The sequence below is a fragment of the Pteronotus mesoamericanus genome, unplaced genomic scaffold (genome assembly GCF_021234165.1).
Source record: "Pteronotus mesoamericanus isolate MK-2021 breed Mesoamerican mustached bat unplaced genomic scaffold, CSHL_Meso_final contig_263, whole genome shotgun sequence".
Lineage (NCBI taxonomy): Eukaryota > Metazoa > Chordata > Mammalia > Chiroptera > Mormoopidae > Pteronotus > Pteronotus mesoamericanus.
Window position 1 is genome coordinate 11,450,508 of NW_026555112.1, and position 14,717 is coordinate 11,465,224.

The 14,717-nt window shown below is 36.8% G+C and overlaps 1 protein-coding gene across 1 annotated transcript in view; it reads right to left on the reverse strand.

Moving 5' to 3' along the window:
* Window positions 1-9,088: 9,088 nt before the first annotated feature.
* Window positions 9,089-14,717, reverse strand: part of NEDD1 (NEDD1 gamma-tubulin ring complex targeting factor) — a 35,821-nt gene continuing 30,192 nt past the window's right edge. Inside the window, exons 14-15 of the mRNA XM_054574672.1 lie at window positions 11,145-11,211; window positions 9,089-10,714 (exon numbers count right to left, since the gene is read on the reverse strand). Coding sequence (XP_054430647.1) covers window positions 10,610-10,714; window positions 11,145-11,211 — 172 coding nt within the window. The 3' untranslated portion in view covers window positions 9,089-10,609. The remainder of the gene's footprint in view (window positions 10,715-11,144; window positions 11,212-14,717) is intronic.

Below are 14,717 nucleotides of genomic sequence, written 5' to 3' on the forward strand. Positions count from 1 at the left end.
ATGTTTTTGCTATATAATCAGAAGGAAAGCTATAAAATAGCTGAAAAGAGATTGACTTCACTCCACCGTATTCCATCGGAAGAATTTTTAAGATTTTTTTTATTTATAGAGGAAGGGAGAGAGAGAGAGACAGAGACAGAGAAACATCAATTTTGCCAGTTCCACTTATCCATGCATTCACCAGTTAATTCATTCATTGGCTGATTCTTGTATATGCCCTGAGCAGGGAGCAAATGCCCAACCTTGGCTACCAAGTGATACTCTAACTGACTGGAGCTACCTAGTCAGGGCCATTAGAAGAATTTTAACTAAAAGAAAATCCAGTTTCAACCTAGGGGGCAACATTTATTCTTTGCCATCCAGCATTTCCCATTTCTGCTGGCAACCACTCCCAGCTTTTATTTGAGGAAGCTGCGCCTGCTCAGTTCACTTGCTTGCCCCTCCTGGTGTGGGAATGAATGATATGGCCCAGGCCTACCAATCAGCACAACTCAACTTCCAACGTCAATGACTGGTTCAAAGATCAGCATGTTGCCAGGTCAAAACCAATGAAACGCCAGAAGATTTTTGCCAGGATTGCTGGAACAAGTAGAGGTGATCTTTCACTTTCCTGGAAAACTTAAAGCGTGGAATGACCTGCTCCACCCATCTTTGCCACCACAAAAGGGTTAGCTGAGAGCCTACAGAGGCAGCTAGGCAGAGAGACTGAAAACTTTGGCCTGACAAAAAAACTGAAAGATGGAGAAGAGAACCCCAGCCAAAAGGCATCATCTGAGCCCTGAATACAGTAGTGCCCCAAATCTGTCTGCTAGACTTTTCAATTATTGAATCAATAAGTCACTGATGCTTTTTTGTTTAATCTGAACACATCTGAGATGGCTTACAACACACACAGAAAAGAGGCCTAATGGAGAAAACATGGAGCGTCTCCATCTTTTAAGGGCGGACACTGCATCATGGTCACCTTGTTCACAGACAGACAAACATACCCTTTTCTGAGATTCCAAAACCCACACTGCTGAAAACTCAAAGGCCCTTTGTAGCTCATTTGGTAACAAAGCAGACATGGCATGCATGGACAGGAAGCTATGCATAGTCTTTACTTATGCCACTTAATGTGAATATTCCTGTTTTGCTAAGAAACGACTAACGTGTGAGATTATAGGATGCCACTACCAAACCCACCAGAAGTATCAGACTATATAAAGAATATAAACTCTTATCTTTATTAAATCAAAAAAGAATAAATCCTGAAGTCCCGAGCATTTTCAATAAAAGACTGTGGACTTCCAGTCACAGGATAAACTGAATGAATAAACTGATAGATAAAAAGTGCTTAATCTCTGAATAGGATGGGCTATAAGGAAGCTAGCAATATTGTTGAGAACTACAAGATGAAAGCATTCATTATTCTAAAATCACATTGAAGGCAAAAGTATGCTTGCATGGCAGATAATAGACAGGCATCAAACATCAGACTGATAAATACCAAGACAAATTTATAAGAAAGAATATTTCACCTTTCTAAAATAAAGGTGAAAACCTTTATTATTTCTTACACAGATTTATCTTCCAAGCTTAAGCTGTATGGATGTGCAACATTTTGTTTACCCATTGATCTGTTGATGGGCATTTGGGTTGTTTTTACTCATATTTTAACTACTGTGGATAATGCCTCTATGAACATTAATGTACTTTTTTTTCTTGAACACCTGTTTTCAGTTATTTTGGATATATAGCTAGTAGTGTAATTGCTTGGTCATATGATATTTTTATATTTAACATTGAAAAACTGTTAAACCATTCTCTGTAGTGGCTGCACTATTTTATATTCTCACCAAAAATGTGTGAGGGTTCCAATTTTTCCACATCCTTGCCAACACTTGTAATTTTTGTTTTTTTAAAATCATAGCCATCCTAGTGAATGTGAAGTGCTGTTTCTTTCTGGTTTTTATTAACATTTGTGTAACTATTAATGATATTGAGCACCTTTTTATGTCCTTTTTAACTATTATATATCCTCTTAGGAAAAATGTCTATTCAAGTCCTTTGCCCATTTTTAAATTGAGTTGTTGTCTTTTTGTCTTTGAGTTGTACGTCTTCTTTACATATGTGTGACTAGGCCCCGAACAGATATATGATATGTAAATATTTTCTCCCATCCTGTATGTTGACATTTTACTCTCTTGATAGCATTCTCTGTTGCACACAAGTTTTTAACTTTGATGAAGCACACATTATCTTTTTCTATTGTTGTTGATTTTGCTTTGGTGTCGTAGTTAAGAAAACATTTACAAAATAAAAAGAAATCATTGCCAATCCAAGGTCGTGAAGATTTGCCCCTTCTTTCTTCTAAGAGATTTTAAATTTTAGCCCTTAAATTAGGTCTTTTGAGTTCTCATTTTGAGTTACTTTTTGTAAATGATGTGAGGCAAGCTCCAACTTCATCCTTTTGCATATGGATATTCATTTACCCCAACACCATTTGTTGAGGAGATTGATCTTTCCCCCATTGAATGGTCTTGTCACCTTTGTCAAAAAACATAGATATGTGAAAACCTTTATTATTTCTTACACAGATTTATCTTCCAAGCTTAAGACCATATGTATACAGCAGGCCATTCAACATTCCAACAGCAGACCTCATGGTCTGCGACCTCTCCAAACATGCTTGTATTTCACTCTTCTTTCTGGACACCACCATTCACCTAGCCGTTGCAGTGAGAAGGAAACATTTCCCGCTCCTTCACTCTCCATATCCAATTCCTCTCAACTGAGTCTCTATAAAATTGACTCTGTCCAATTTTTTCAAGCTCCTCTGCCATTTCTTGGGTCAAGTTCCTGTGGTCTACTCCCAGCACAATTAAAAGGTCTCCTAATGAGTCTCATGTCCCTGCATCCATTCTTCTACCCTTTTAGTCTATTATTCAGGGACCTTTTTAAAAGAGACAAATCAAATCAGATCTCTCTCTCTCTCCCTACTCCAAGCCCACCTTGTTTAAAAATTTTCGACTTCCTCCTAGTTTTCATAGGATGAAGACCAAAATGATAACGCGGGCTGCAAGGTTCTGCATGACCTGGTTCTCAGTTTCCTCTCCAGCCTGATCATGTGCCGCTCTTTATCCCAAAGAGACGACTCTTGTTCAACCTTCAGGTCTCATCTCAAATGTCACTCATTCAAGTGACCCAAGCTAGACCAGGTTTCCTTGCTGATTGTTATTATAGCACACTCTGTATTTCCTTTATAGAGCTTTATAAAATTAGAAATTATGTGTCTGTGAGACTATTTGGTTTATATGTATTCCCCATTAGATTTAAAGTTCCATAAAGCCCACATTTTCTAGCTTGGAAATTTCAAGATGTTCTGTCATCTGATCTTTGTAGACCTACTCACAACTGTTCTCCTTTACATTCCCATCCTTACATTCTGATAAAACTCTGTAAAAATTCTGTTGTATTTGTAGGATGAAGACCAAAATGATAATGCAGCCTGCAAGGTTCTGCATGACCTGACTCTGAATTTCTTTATATATCTGTTCACTCAGTGGTTTTCCTGTTTTCTCTTACTTTAGTTTTCTACAATTATTTTGTTATTACTCTAGCCCATTTTCATTCTTCATTCAGTCATTACAGTTGAAATGCGGAGTACCCAGCAGAGTAAGCCATGATTCCTGACACAAAGAACACAAGGAAACAGGCTGGCAAAAACAAATGGCTACAACTCCAGGAAAAAAGTTGACGTGAAAAAGATTTCTAAAAATTATCATGGGAATAGAGACAGAGATAGCTAGTTCTTCCTGAGAAAGTGATCAAAGGACCACCACAGACCTATAATTTTAGGTAGGCCTTGAAAGATGAGTAAGAGTGGGAAAGGAGAGGTTTTCAGGGATGACCATTTATATCGATACAATGTGAGGTCACGGAAGAGGGCGACATGTCTTACAAAGCCTTACTGAGCTGCCCCCACTTCCCCTTCAGCGTGCTCTTTGCACAGGTTCCTTCGTGAGACCCATGTTCCAGCACTTCCCTCCTATTAAATTGAGACGACTTTGTTCTTGCCAAAGTCATTGACTGTGTTAAAAAGGGCTCAATAACAATAGCAGTATTTAGACATCCAGATATTCTTCAGTCTCCTTTCAGCAGATAAATATCTAGTGTGTATGATTTTGAAAATGAGAAAAAATATGTTTTCTTATTTCACTAGTATTCAAATAATAGAGTGGGTGTCTTTTGACATAAGATGTACTTCAAATATATTTTGAAAAGTTCAATTTGTCTGAATGCAAAATGAAGCACAATTGAATTTTGACATTTTAATTTTAAGAGAGTTAATAAATTTCACTTGAAAAGGACTCACAATATCTACATCAAGGGTATGTCAACTATCTTCAACCATTATTGTCATTTTTCTATGTTCATTAATTTATCCTACTGAATTACATGCTATTACTTGACATGTGTGAAAGAGGAAAGATTATAGTTAACCAAATTTCTGGTTTACTGTATATATCATAAACACCATCCAGGAATTAGAGGAATGCATAATTTACAGCACTCCCTACATGTATTCCACCTTACTCAACAATTGATAAAATTAGATATGAGGTGATACTGAATATCTACGGAGGCCAAAGCATCATACTAGATGTCACATCCACAGAGAGCATTCAGAAAGGGTCTCTGCCCACTGGGGAGACAGACCTGGAGGCAAATCATCCCAATTCTACAAAAATTATAATAGTGATAGAAAATGAACTTTTGGATGCACAGAAGATGATTGTCTTTTCATCATGGAAAAATGTCACAAAAGAGGTAACATGTGAGAAGTGTCCTGAAGGGTCTGTAGGAGTTTGCCGGGTAGAGAGAAGAATGAAATGGCACAGTGCTCTCTGGAACCTGAGGCCAGCGCGCCAGGGGCAGGCGGGTGGAAGAGCAGGAAACAAGTCTTCAAGGAAGGATGAGGATGCTACACCAAAGACCATGGCTGTTTCCTGTAGACAATTAGTTTTGCCTTTTGGGTGAAGGAAGCTCCAGGAGCGGTGTACACAACAGACAAGGAAGAACAGAGGAAAACAGAAGCCTAATTAGGAGGCTCTTGCAAATATCTAAGCAAGGCATGATGAAACTCTAAATCACAGCTGCTGGAATAGAGGTGCGTGAAGATGTTTATCAGTTACTTACTGCTGCATAACAAACAGCCAAAAAAACCTCTCAGTGGCATACAATGGTAGGCATTTATTCACATAGATCTGAGGGTCAATCGGCCTGGACAGGGCTCGGTTGGCTGAACAGACTGGATGAGACAACTCTGCTCTACCTGTCTCTCGTCCCTTTTGAGATCAGCAGCTAGCCCAGGTAGCCTTTCGTGTTTTGTTGTTTTTTGAATATCCATGTTGAAGTAAAAGCAAGCATCTGGAAACAGGAAAGACTTCTTAAAGTCTAGGCTTCACATTGGTACACCATCATTTTGGCTTTATTGTCCAAAGCAAGCCACATGGACAAACCTAAAGTCACAGGGTAGGGAAATACACTCCACCTCTTTTAGTAGAAACAGCAACATTAAATAGCAAAGGGCAGGAATACAAGTAAGGGCGAAGGACTGGCAACAATAATGCAATGCCATACCCTGCTCTCCAGCCCACAACAATTCATGTTGCTCCCAATGCAGTGCACGCTCATCCCCACCCACAGGCTCTAAAAGTTCCGTCCAACCATACACAGCCGCAGACTCAAAGTTCATGATCTTGCAGTCCACAATAGATTCACGTGCCTCATTGTGAAAAGGACACTGATCGCTCTTTATCAGAGACAATGACTGAAATAGTCTACCTTCCCCACCCTCTCTTTCTGACTCTCTCTCTGTCACACGCTCACACACACAGCCTACCAACAATGGTGAGGCTGACACAGGAAACTACAATAATCACTCCAGTTTAAGAAGAATGGGAGGCTCATAGCATAATTGGCCAACAGCGGTTCTGAAGTCCCACCCAGCAAACGCTCTGTGGATGGCGAGTGTCCTTGACTGGGGCTGGGTTCTGCTCCCTGACAGTGCCTCCCCAGCCCACTGTTCTCCATGTTTTTGACTCTGCTCTTGGAGATATCCTTCCCTTTGTATCTTCCTCTTCAGCCACTTCTGAAAAGGGCTTTGGAAAATGTGCCATTTTGACAACTGAGCCATTTTCTCAGCTTGTCTCCAGCATTAAAAAGTTGAGGGCCCAGAGATTTTTTGGGGGGCGGGGGGATTTTTGAAAAGCTTCTGTCTCTTTTACTCCTAGATAGCAGTGCTTTTGCTAATTTGACTGTCTGAAACACTTTGTGAATTTTTACATATTCGATTCCAGTCACTCTGTGCTAAAAGTCAAGTCGTGCCCACAGTTCCTTTCTAGACATGCTCCTCTCTCACTTTTGATTTAATTACTGCCACTAACCACGTATCAGACTAATGTGGGACCGCGCCCTTAGCATCATGTCCTTTTCACCAGCTGAAAAAGGCATACTGCAGGCTCTCAATTTTCTTAGTCTCAGGTCTTTTTTATACTACTAAAAATTACTGAAAAGTCCAAAGAATTTCTCTCAGAAAACTCTACAAAGTACAAAACTGTACAAGCACCCAATTCCGTTAGATATCACAGCAATGATGTAATCACATGTTATGTACCTTTGGAAAACTCTACTCTATGTTGTTGAAAACTAAGAGTGAAGAAGACAATGTCTTAGTACTATTATGAAAATAATTTTGACCATATGAGCCCCCAAAACTATCTTGGGAATTCCCAGGGCTCACCACAGCACATTTTGAGAATCGTTGGTCTACTAAAAAATGCCTTTTTCCTTTCAGAGGTTCTAACTATAGTTTTTCTATAGCCACATCCTTGATTGTCCAACAAGTAACACAAATTTAAACATACTATCTCTTTATCTTTGTATCTCTGTAGTCTTTAATAGCTCCATCTGTCTAAGTATGTGAAACTTTATAATTTAATACATAAAATACTTTACTAGAAACATTTCAGATAAGGTACTCTGATTATCTACACTACTAACTTGCTTGGTATTCTGTTAGCTTCAAATGAAAAACATTACATCTAAACATCAACAAGGTAAGAAGCAGAACTTTGGAAAACCCTACAGAGATGGAGACAAAAATTAGAGTTAATGACTCACCTAGCAAGATGGACAGAATAGAATCCCAAGGGTTTGGTTGGCACTCTGAAGGGTTATACTTTAAAAATAATAATAAACCAGGGACTTAAACTCAACTTGGAATTACTTCACCCTTAATCAAGTTAAGATGACATGGGAGCCCTGGCCAGTGTGGCTGTTGGTTGGAGAGTCATCCTGTAACCAAAAAGTTGAGAGGTTAATTCCCAATCAGGGCATACACCTAGGTTGAGGTTTTGATCCTGACTCAGGGTGCAGGCGCATGTGACCTGTCCCTCCTCCCGTCAGGTGCCAGTCCCTGATCTGGGCACCTACAGGAGGCAACAAATTGATGCCTTTCTATGGTATTGACATTTCTCTCTCCCTTCCTCATTCCCTCTAAAAGCAATGGGAAAAAAAAGTCCTCAGGTAACAATTAACAAAAAGAAAAAGAGGACATAGGAGCGCTCATTCCCTCAGCCTAGCTGCCTGCTATAGTGAAGTAAATCTTCTTGATAATAGTATTCAGAGATTTGAAGTATTTCTACAGTTTTGTGAAACAACATCACTCACTCAAATATTCACAATCAGAAGGCACAATGTGATCAAAAACTAAGAGAAAGAATGGAAAATAGTAAGAAATGCATAGGCTATCCAGACAGTAGTCATCAGATGCAGACTCTAAAGTAACTAAGGCGAATAATGTTTAAAAAATTAAATTACAAGATTTTAACTAAGAATTAGAAACTATATAAAAAAGAACCAAATGGAAATTCTAAGCTGAAAAATTAAATAGATATTAAATACTTACCAGATTAGGTAAACAGTAAAATAGACATAGCTAAAGAGAAAAATTATTTCACTATTTTTATTAGGATTATATTATACCGAATCTAAATCAATATGTGAAGAACTGACACTTAACAATATTGAGCCTTCCAGTCTGAGAATCTGACATATCGCTCCATTTCTTTAGGTTTCTTTTCTCTTAGTAATATTTTATAGAATTCAGTGTATGGGTCTTGCATAACTTTTTATCAAATTTACACCAAAGAATCTCATACTTTTGATGCAACTGTAAGTAGTATTGACTTTTAATTTCAATTTTTTTTACTAGAATATAGAAATGCAATTGGTGTCTGTATATTGACCTTGTATACTGTAACCTTGTTATGTTCACTTATTGGTTTTAGATATTTTATACATCCCATAGAGGTTTTCTGTAGAATATATCACCTGTGAAGAGATGCTTTTAGTTCTTCGTTTGTAATTTGGAAGTTTTTTTTTCCCTTGCCTGATTGTCTTGGCTAGACATGTTTAATAGAAGTCAGTGGACATCCTTACTTTGACTCTGATCCTAGGAGAAAAGAATTAAATCTTTCGCAGTAAAATATGATGTTAAAGACAGGTTTTTCTTACGATGCCCTTTTTCAGTTGGAAGAAGTTGTTTTTTATTCTTTGCTGAGTTTTAATAGGAAATCAATGCTGGATTTTGTCAAATGCTCTTTTTGTATTATGATTGAGATGGTCATATAGTTTTCATGTTAGTTTGTTAATATAGTGAATTACATTAACTTTTGTTTGACTCTGGTATTTAAAAATTTGATTATGATGTGCTTTGGTGTAATTTTCTTATTTTTTGTGCTGGAGGGGTCATTGAGTTTCTTGGATCTCACCTGTTTTTCTCTCTCAGGGATCACGGTTCTACGCCGTGTGATGTCCACTATTTGAAAACTGTTTCACAATATTTGTCTCTTTTAAAGATTTCATATGGATGAACCTAATCCCTATTATTCCATTTTGGCCAGAGGCAAAAGTTTAATTCCAGGTTTCCCATTTTTACTATACATAACATTTTTGTTTGTACTTATTTAGCTTTTAAATTCTGACAAAAATGTTTCCATACACATGAAGTTATTTCTAAAATTGTTTTATTTACCCCTCTTCTTTCAATATACATCAAGTGCATGTACAGAAAAAGGCAACAAGAAAATATTAATGAATTTAAATAAAGCATGTAGGCAAAACACACTTACGCTTCTTAAACCTACTTGATAATGATACATAAGGAAACTTGTTACAAGTCATAATGCTTTCATAATTTGCCAGGAAAAGGGTCACAGTAGCACCCCTTTATGCTTCAATACAAATCTATTCTCTGAGCCACACTGGGAAAAAGTAGTATTTCTGTTTTTAATCCTTGATGTAGTTATTAGTATGTTTACACTTATTAAAATTTCCTTAAAATTTTCCATTGCTTTGGAAAAACATAAAGTTAGTAAGCTAGTTCAATTTCTTTTTTATTCTAGTTGTTTCATCTCAGAAGTCAAAATTAGATAGGAGGACTATATATGAGACACATAGGTTAAATCTTTGGGACAAGAGGTTACAAGAAGGTAAACAAGCCAGTAACCTGCCTAAAATTATATGACTAAAACTCCAGATCACATAAGGTAGATGTACACATCCACCTATTGTTAAAGAGTTATAAATTCTTTTGACAATTATCCTTTCTAAATTTTATGGTAAGGTTAATAACATAAAAATATTAAACACAGCACACAAAGAATTAGAGAAAGTTAATGATATAAACCACAAAAAAAACCACTTCACTTCTCATTTGGGAGAAAAAATGACAATAGAACAGTAATATTTAGTGTCTAATATGAAATTTTCACTGATTCTAAATTAAATCATGTTGGTTGAAACTTTACAGTTTAATTTTGCTTGTTATTAATTCATGAGATTATTAGCAGATGTGCAGCTCTGGGTCAAATCTTTCAAATCCTTAAAAGTTTTCATAGGTAAAATGAAGTTAGCTTAAAAATAATACCAACCAAGAGTAGAGATTTGTCAGAAGTACAATACAATAACATAAATGCAATAGATATAAAGTCATCTGTGCAATTCAAAATTCCAAAAATTGTCTTATTAAATGTACAAATAATAAATAGTAGTCATACTTCATCAAGTTAACAAAATAATTACTAATGAACTTTGTATTGGTTAATTGCTTAGAAAAACCAATTTCTATTTTAAAATTACTTTCTCCATAAAAAATAGAGTGTATATCAAACTCCTTAATCCTCAAACATCCAAAAAAATTTGGAAGGCAATTGTCAATCAAAAATATATCTGTTAAAAAAAGGTGATTTTAAAACATCCATAACCTATTTTTTTTTGCACAATTTTCTTATGAAAAAGGGCACTTAGTGTCTACCTAAAGTTTTCAGAAAATAAAGATCCTACTGATATTCCTATTAGGCAGATGATACATTGTACAGCTTTTAATATAAAAAATACAAATATTTTTGACAGCAAATGAAATAGTGGTTGGTGTAAAATCCCATCATCCTGTAACTTGAAAAAATTTTCCCAGAGGCCATGAAAACAATACTGATTCCATGTAGTTCTGTGTTGCCAGAAAATCCCCAAATCTCAAAACACTAAGGTATTCACTGAAATTTCAAAAGTGGGCCCGTAGTCTTTTGTTTTCTTCTCGTAGTCTTTCAATTTCAGCCACTAAACCTTCATTCACAGAGTATCTTTCCAATAAAGAGTGCATTTCATTCTAGAAAAGGACAAAAATGCTTTTTAAATTTTTGGCATTTCAAATTTATTTGGCAAGTTTTATATACTGTCATCTATCATTTCTCTCATATTCCATTAACTAGCTAAACAGTATTCCTCACATGTAACCACTCTCACGACTTTGTTAATATAAATGAAAGACCACTAGTAAAACTTACATACTTTGAAGACTTATATTTGCACAAAAAAGGGAAGCTGCTTATTTATTGAAAAGAAAAAAAGTCGCCTTAACTATCAAAAGTTAAAAAGTGACTAGTTAAAAACTATTTTACTTATTCAATTTCTAAAACTCCCTTTTCCTTTATCATAGCAACTAGATATATATAATTAAGTAAAAAATATTCCACCTTTTAATAGTGTTGCAGATTCACAACTCTACACTCATTTAAAATAAAATTTGTCATACATACCAACTGCATATGAAACTGTTTAATCATCTCCACTTGCAAGTTCACAATATCCCGATGGCATGCTTCTCTAGGGGAGAATATAAAATACTTGTTAGAATTGTAACAGTTTTACCAATTCTGCATCATTCAAGAAACTGGTTAAGCATTTTCATTTTTAAAATTATTAGATGTTAACAATTATCATTACAATAATAAAAATACCAATGTATTTAGCATTTATTTACGGTGTGCTAGGCATTGTTTCCTGCACTTTAAATGTAAGAATTCATTTAGTCTTCATAAATAGGTAAAATTATTACCTTCATTTTACTAATAAAGTAACTGAGCCACAAAGCAGTTACAACTTTTCCAAAGTCCCACAACCAGTAAATAGCAGAGCTAGGATATAAACTCAGGCTGCCTACCCCCACTAAATTATTACAGTGCATTCCTTAATATAGGAATTATCATTAAGAAAAGACAGGTTTACACTGCAATGAAATACAGATAATTTACTAGGTTATCATGTTTTAACTATTATTGATGTTTTAGCTATTAAAAAAATACTTCCAGTAAAACGGAAAGGGATTATTTGGGTGGTTATAACATAGCTTACTCAATAAAATGCAATTGATTCATGCTTACAAAAGAATGGATGAAAATTACTTAGTATAATAATAAAAGAAAGTCACCCACCATACAACTTATAAGATGGAACATTAACAAAATCATAGAAGCTTCCTGTATGCCTCTCTCTGATTCTGTTGCTTAACTCTTGGGAGAAGCCCAAGAAAGAAGACACTACTACTCTGACTTCAAAAAGGGCACCATATCCTATGTAGTCTTTGAGTAGCACACCTTTAGAAAATAACCCAATACCACATTTTCAAGATTCATGTTCTATATATCTATAATTCACTGATTTATATTCATTCTCCTGTCAATTCACACTTGGATTATTTTTAAGTCTTTATTATTACAATGGTGTTACAAATGATCATTTAGATTATCTCCCAACCCACATGTGTCAATTTCTATAGACGATATGTATGTATGTATGTATGTATGTATGTATCTGTGTGCGTGCATGTGTGTGGTAGGTATGATCCAGATGTACACCTGCTCAGTTTCACAAAATAATGCAAACTGGTTTTCTGAAGTGGTAATACCAATGGACAGGCTCATCAGTATATTGCAGAGTTCTTCTTGCTCTATATTCTCACCAACTGGTGGTGTCTGCATTTTTACATTTTCCCATCGAATGGGTGTGAAATGGTATCACAATGCATTTTTAGTTCTGATTAACTGTAGGATTGAGCGTCCCATAATTCCTCTTCCCTAGGTTCATATATGATTTCTCTTCTGTGAAATGCTGATCCATGTCTTTTAATATTTTTCTATTGAATGTCTTTTTTCTTATTAATAATTAAGAGCTCTTTTCATAATCTGGTCCTTTGTTGGGTATATGAGCATTGCAGGTACTCTTTTGTCCTTTCACTCTGTTAATGGTATCTTGTGATGAGCAGTTCAAATTCACTAAACTAATACTACAGTCGAGTTTACCAATTTATTTACCAATACTACAGTCAAAATTACCAATCTGTAACTTCTCTATCCTGAAGTCATAAATAAATTCTCCTATAATACCTAAACTTTTGCCCTTAACATTTAAACTTTTATTCTGTATGGAATTGATTTTTAATAGCATGAAACAGGGATCTATACTTATTTTTTATAGGAATAACCACGTCATTAACATAACTCATTAAGTGTTTCATTTTTTGCACACAGATCTGTCATGCTTCCTCTGTCAAGAATCACATTTCCATATATGTTTAGATTTCTTTCTGGCCTATTTGAATCATCTGCCAATCTGTCACCCTGTGCTAATGATACACTGTTTTAATTATGGCTTAATAATTAAGTTTATCCATCTGACAAACAAGTCCCCTTCAACCTTCTCTAGAGTGTCTTGGTTATTCCCAGATCTTTTCTTTTTTCACATATATTTTGGAACTATCCCATCATCTCCTTCCAAAAAACCCTGCTGTAATTTGATTGGAACTGCATTCAATCTGCAGAACAACTTAGAATAACTGACATCTTCATAAATATCTTTTCACTTAGTTAATTGTTAATGTTTTCTAATATATTTTTCAAATGTTTCTCTATAAAGAGCTTTACCATTTTTGGTTAAATTTATGCTCAGGTACCTATTATTTTCTCTGTTGCAACTATAAGGGCATGAAAAACAAAAGCCGTTATTAAAAACAAATTAAAGGACTCAGAGAATCAGGAAGATAACAAGAACTTCTCTTACAGAGAAGAGAAGCCTCCTAGGTAAGTCCCACATTGAGCTCCGCTTTTTCCTCTGGGGAGTGTGCCGATTCTCAGTGTGGAGGAAAGAGGCTGAGCTGAAGCAGCAGTGGCTTGGAGCCTGAGTCGGTGGCGGCGAGGGGCATTAGCATTTGGGATGGCCAGAGCAACCCAGGTTGCAAGGTCCCAGATCCTAGAAAAGGGAGCCTGCAGAAAAGTACACCTGAAACTGTGCAATTTCCCCTCAAGACATCTGCTGGTTCCTAAGCAGTGCCTATACTGGGACAGGTGACGGGGAAACCAAACAAAAAGTAGCAGCTCCCTCCAAACAGCAGAGAAGTATTTTAGCAGCCTCGTGGTGCTGGGGAAATGAAGGTTAAACTTCAAGATATACTAAGATAAGTCCTGGTAAATACTCCAGACATTCAGCTGGCATCCTCAAAGGGCAGAGACTAAACGTGAGGAATAAAGGCGAACCAGAAATAAACTAGCCCCAAGAAAACGTGAAGCCCGTCAAGTACCAGATCAGTGATCTGCCAGCCAGAAGATACTTAAATCTTGAAAGACAACAGAAACAGACCCACAGACTTCCACTTAGATGTTATTGCCCCAACCCGAATAAATAAGAATGAGCCAGATAATCCATAAAATCATGTTTGTATGATTCAACCCAAGAGCTGAAAAGTGCAAAGAAACCCAAATGAACTACTAAAATCCAGAAAATGAGGATTCCCCTCAACAAGAAGAGAGACCCATGATTGTTTTCACCCTCAACAGAGCAGTGGGGGAAGAAAGCCGCCATTGATAGGGTACAGAGAACTAGCTGCACTTTTTTTTAAGAGATTTGTGCAGGCCAACTGAAGACTGGCACGCTGACACGACGTTTAGAATCCCCAGGCGTCCCAGCCACAAACGATGTCTGCATTCACTCCCCAACTTTTTCCCAGGGGTCTTCACTGAGTGCTTATGTAAAAAGTTAGGGGCAGGGCAGGAGGGCTGAGAGAGACCCCCTAAGAAACAGATGCACATCGGCTGGTGAAGACTTGGGGTAGGGGGGAACAGAGTAACCCCTCTGAGGCACTCCAGGCACAAGCGGGGAAGGCAGCCACAGGCCAGAGTTGCGGGAGCACTGCTGAGACAGCCCCTCGCGCCCCGCTATGACGGGGAGCTATGCGAGAACTACTGGGCAGAGCGGGAGCACTTACGGAAACCCTCTGAGCCCTCCTGGGTCCTCACTGAGTCCCATGCAGAGGATGAGTCTGGTTGACATCTGGTTGA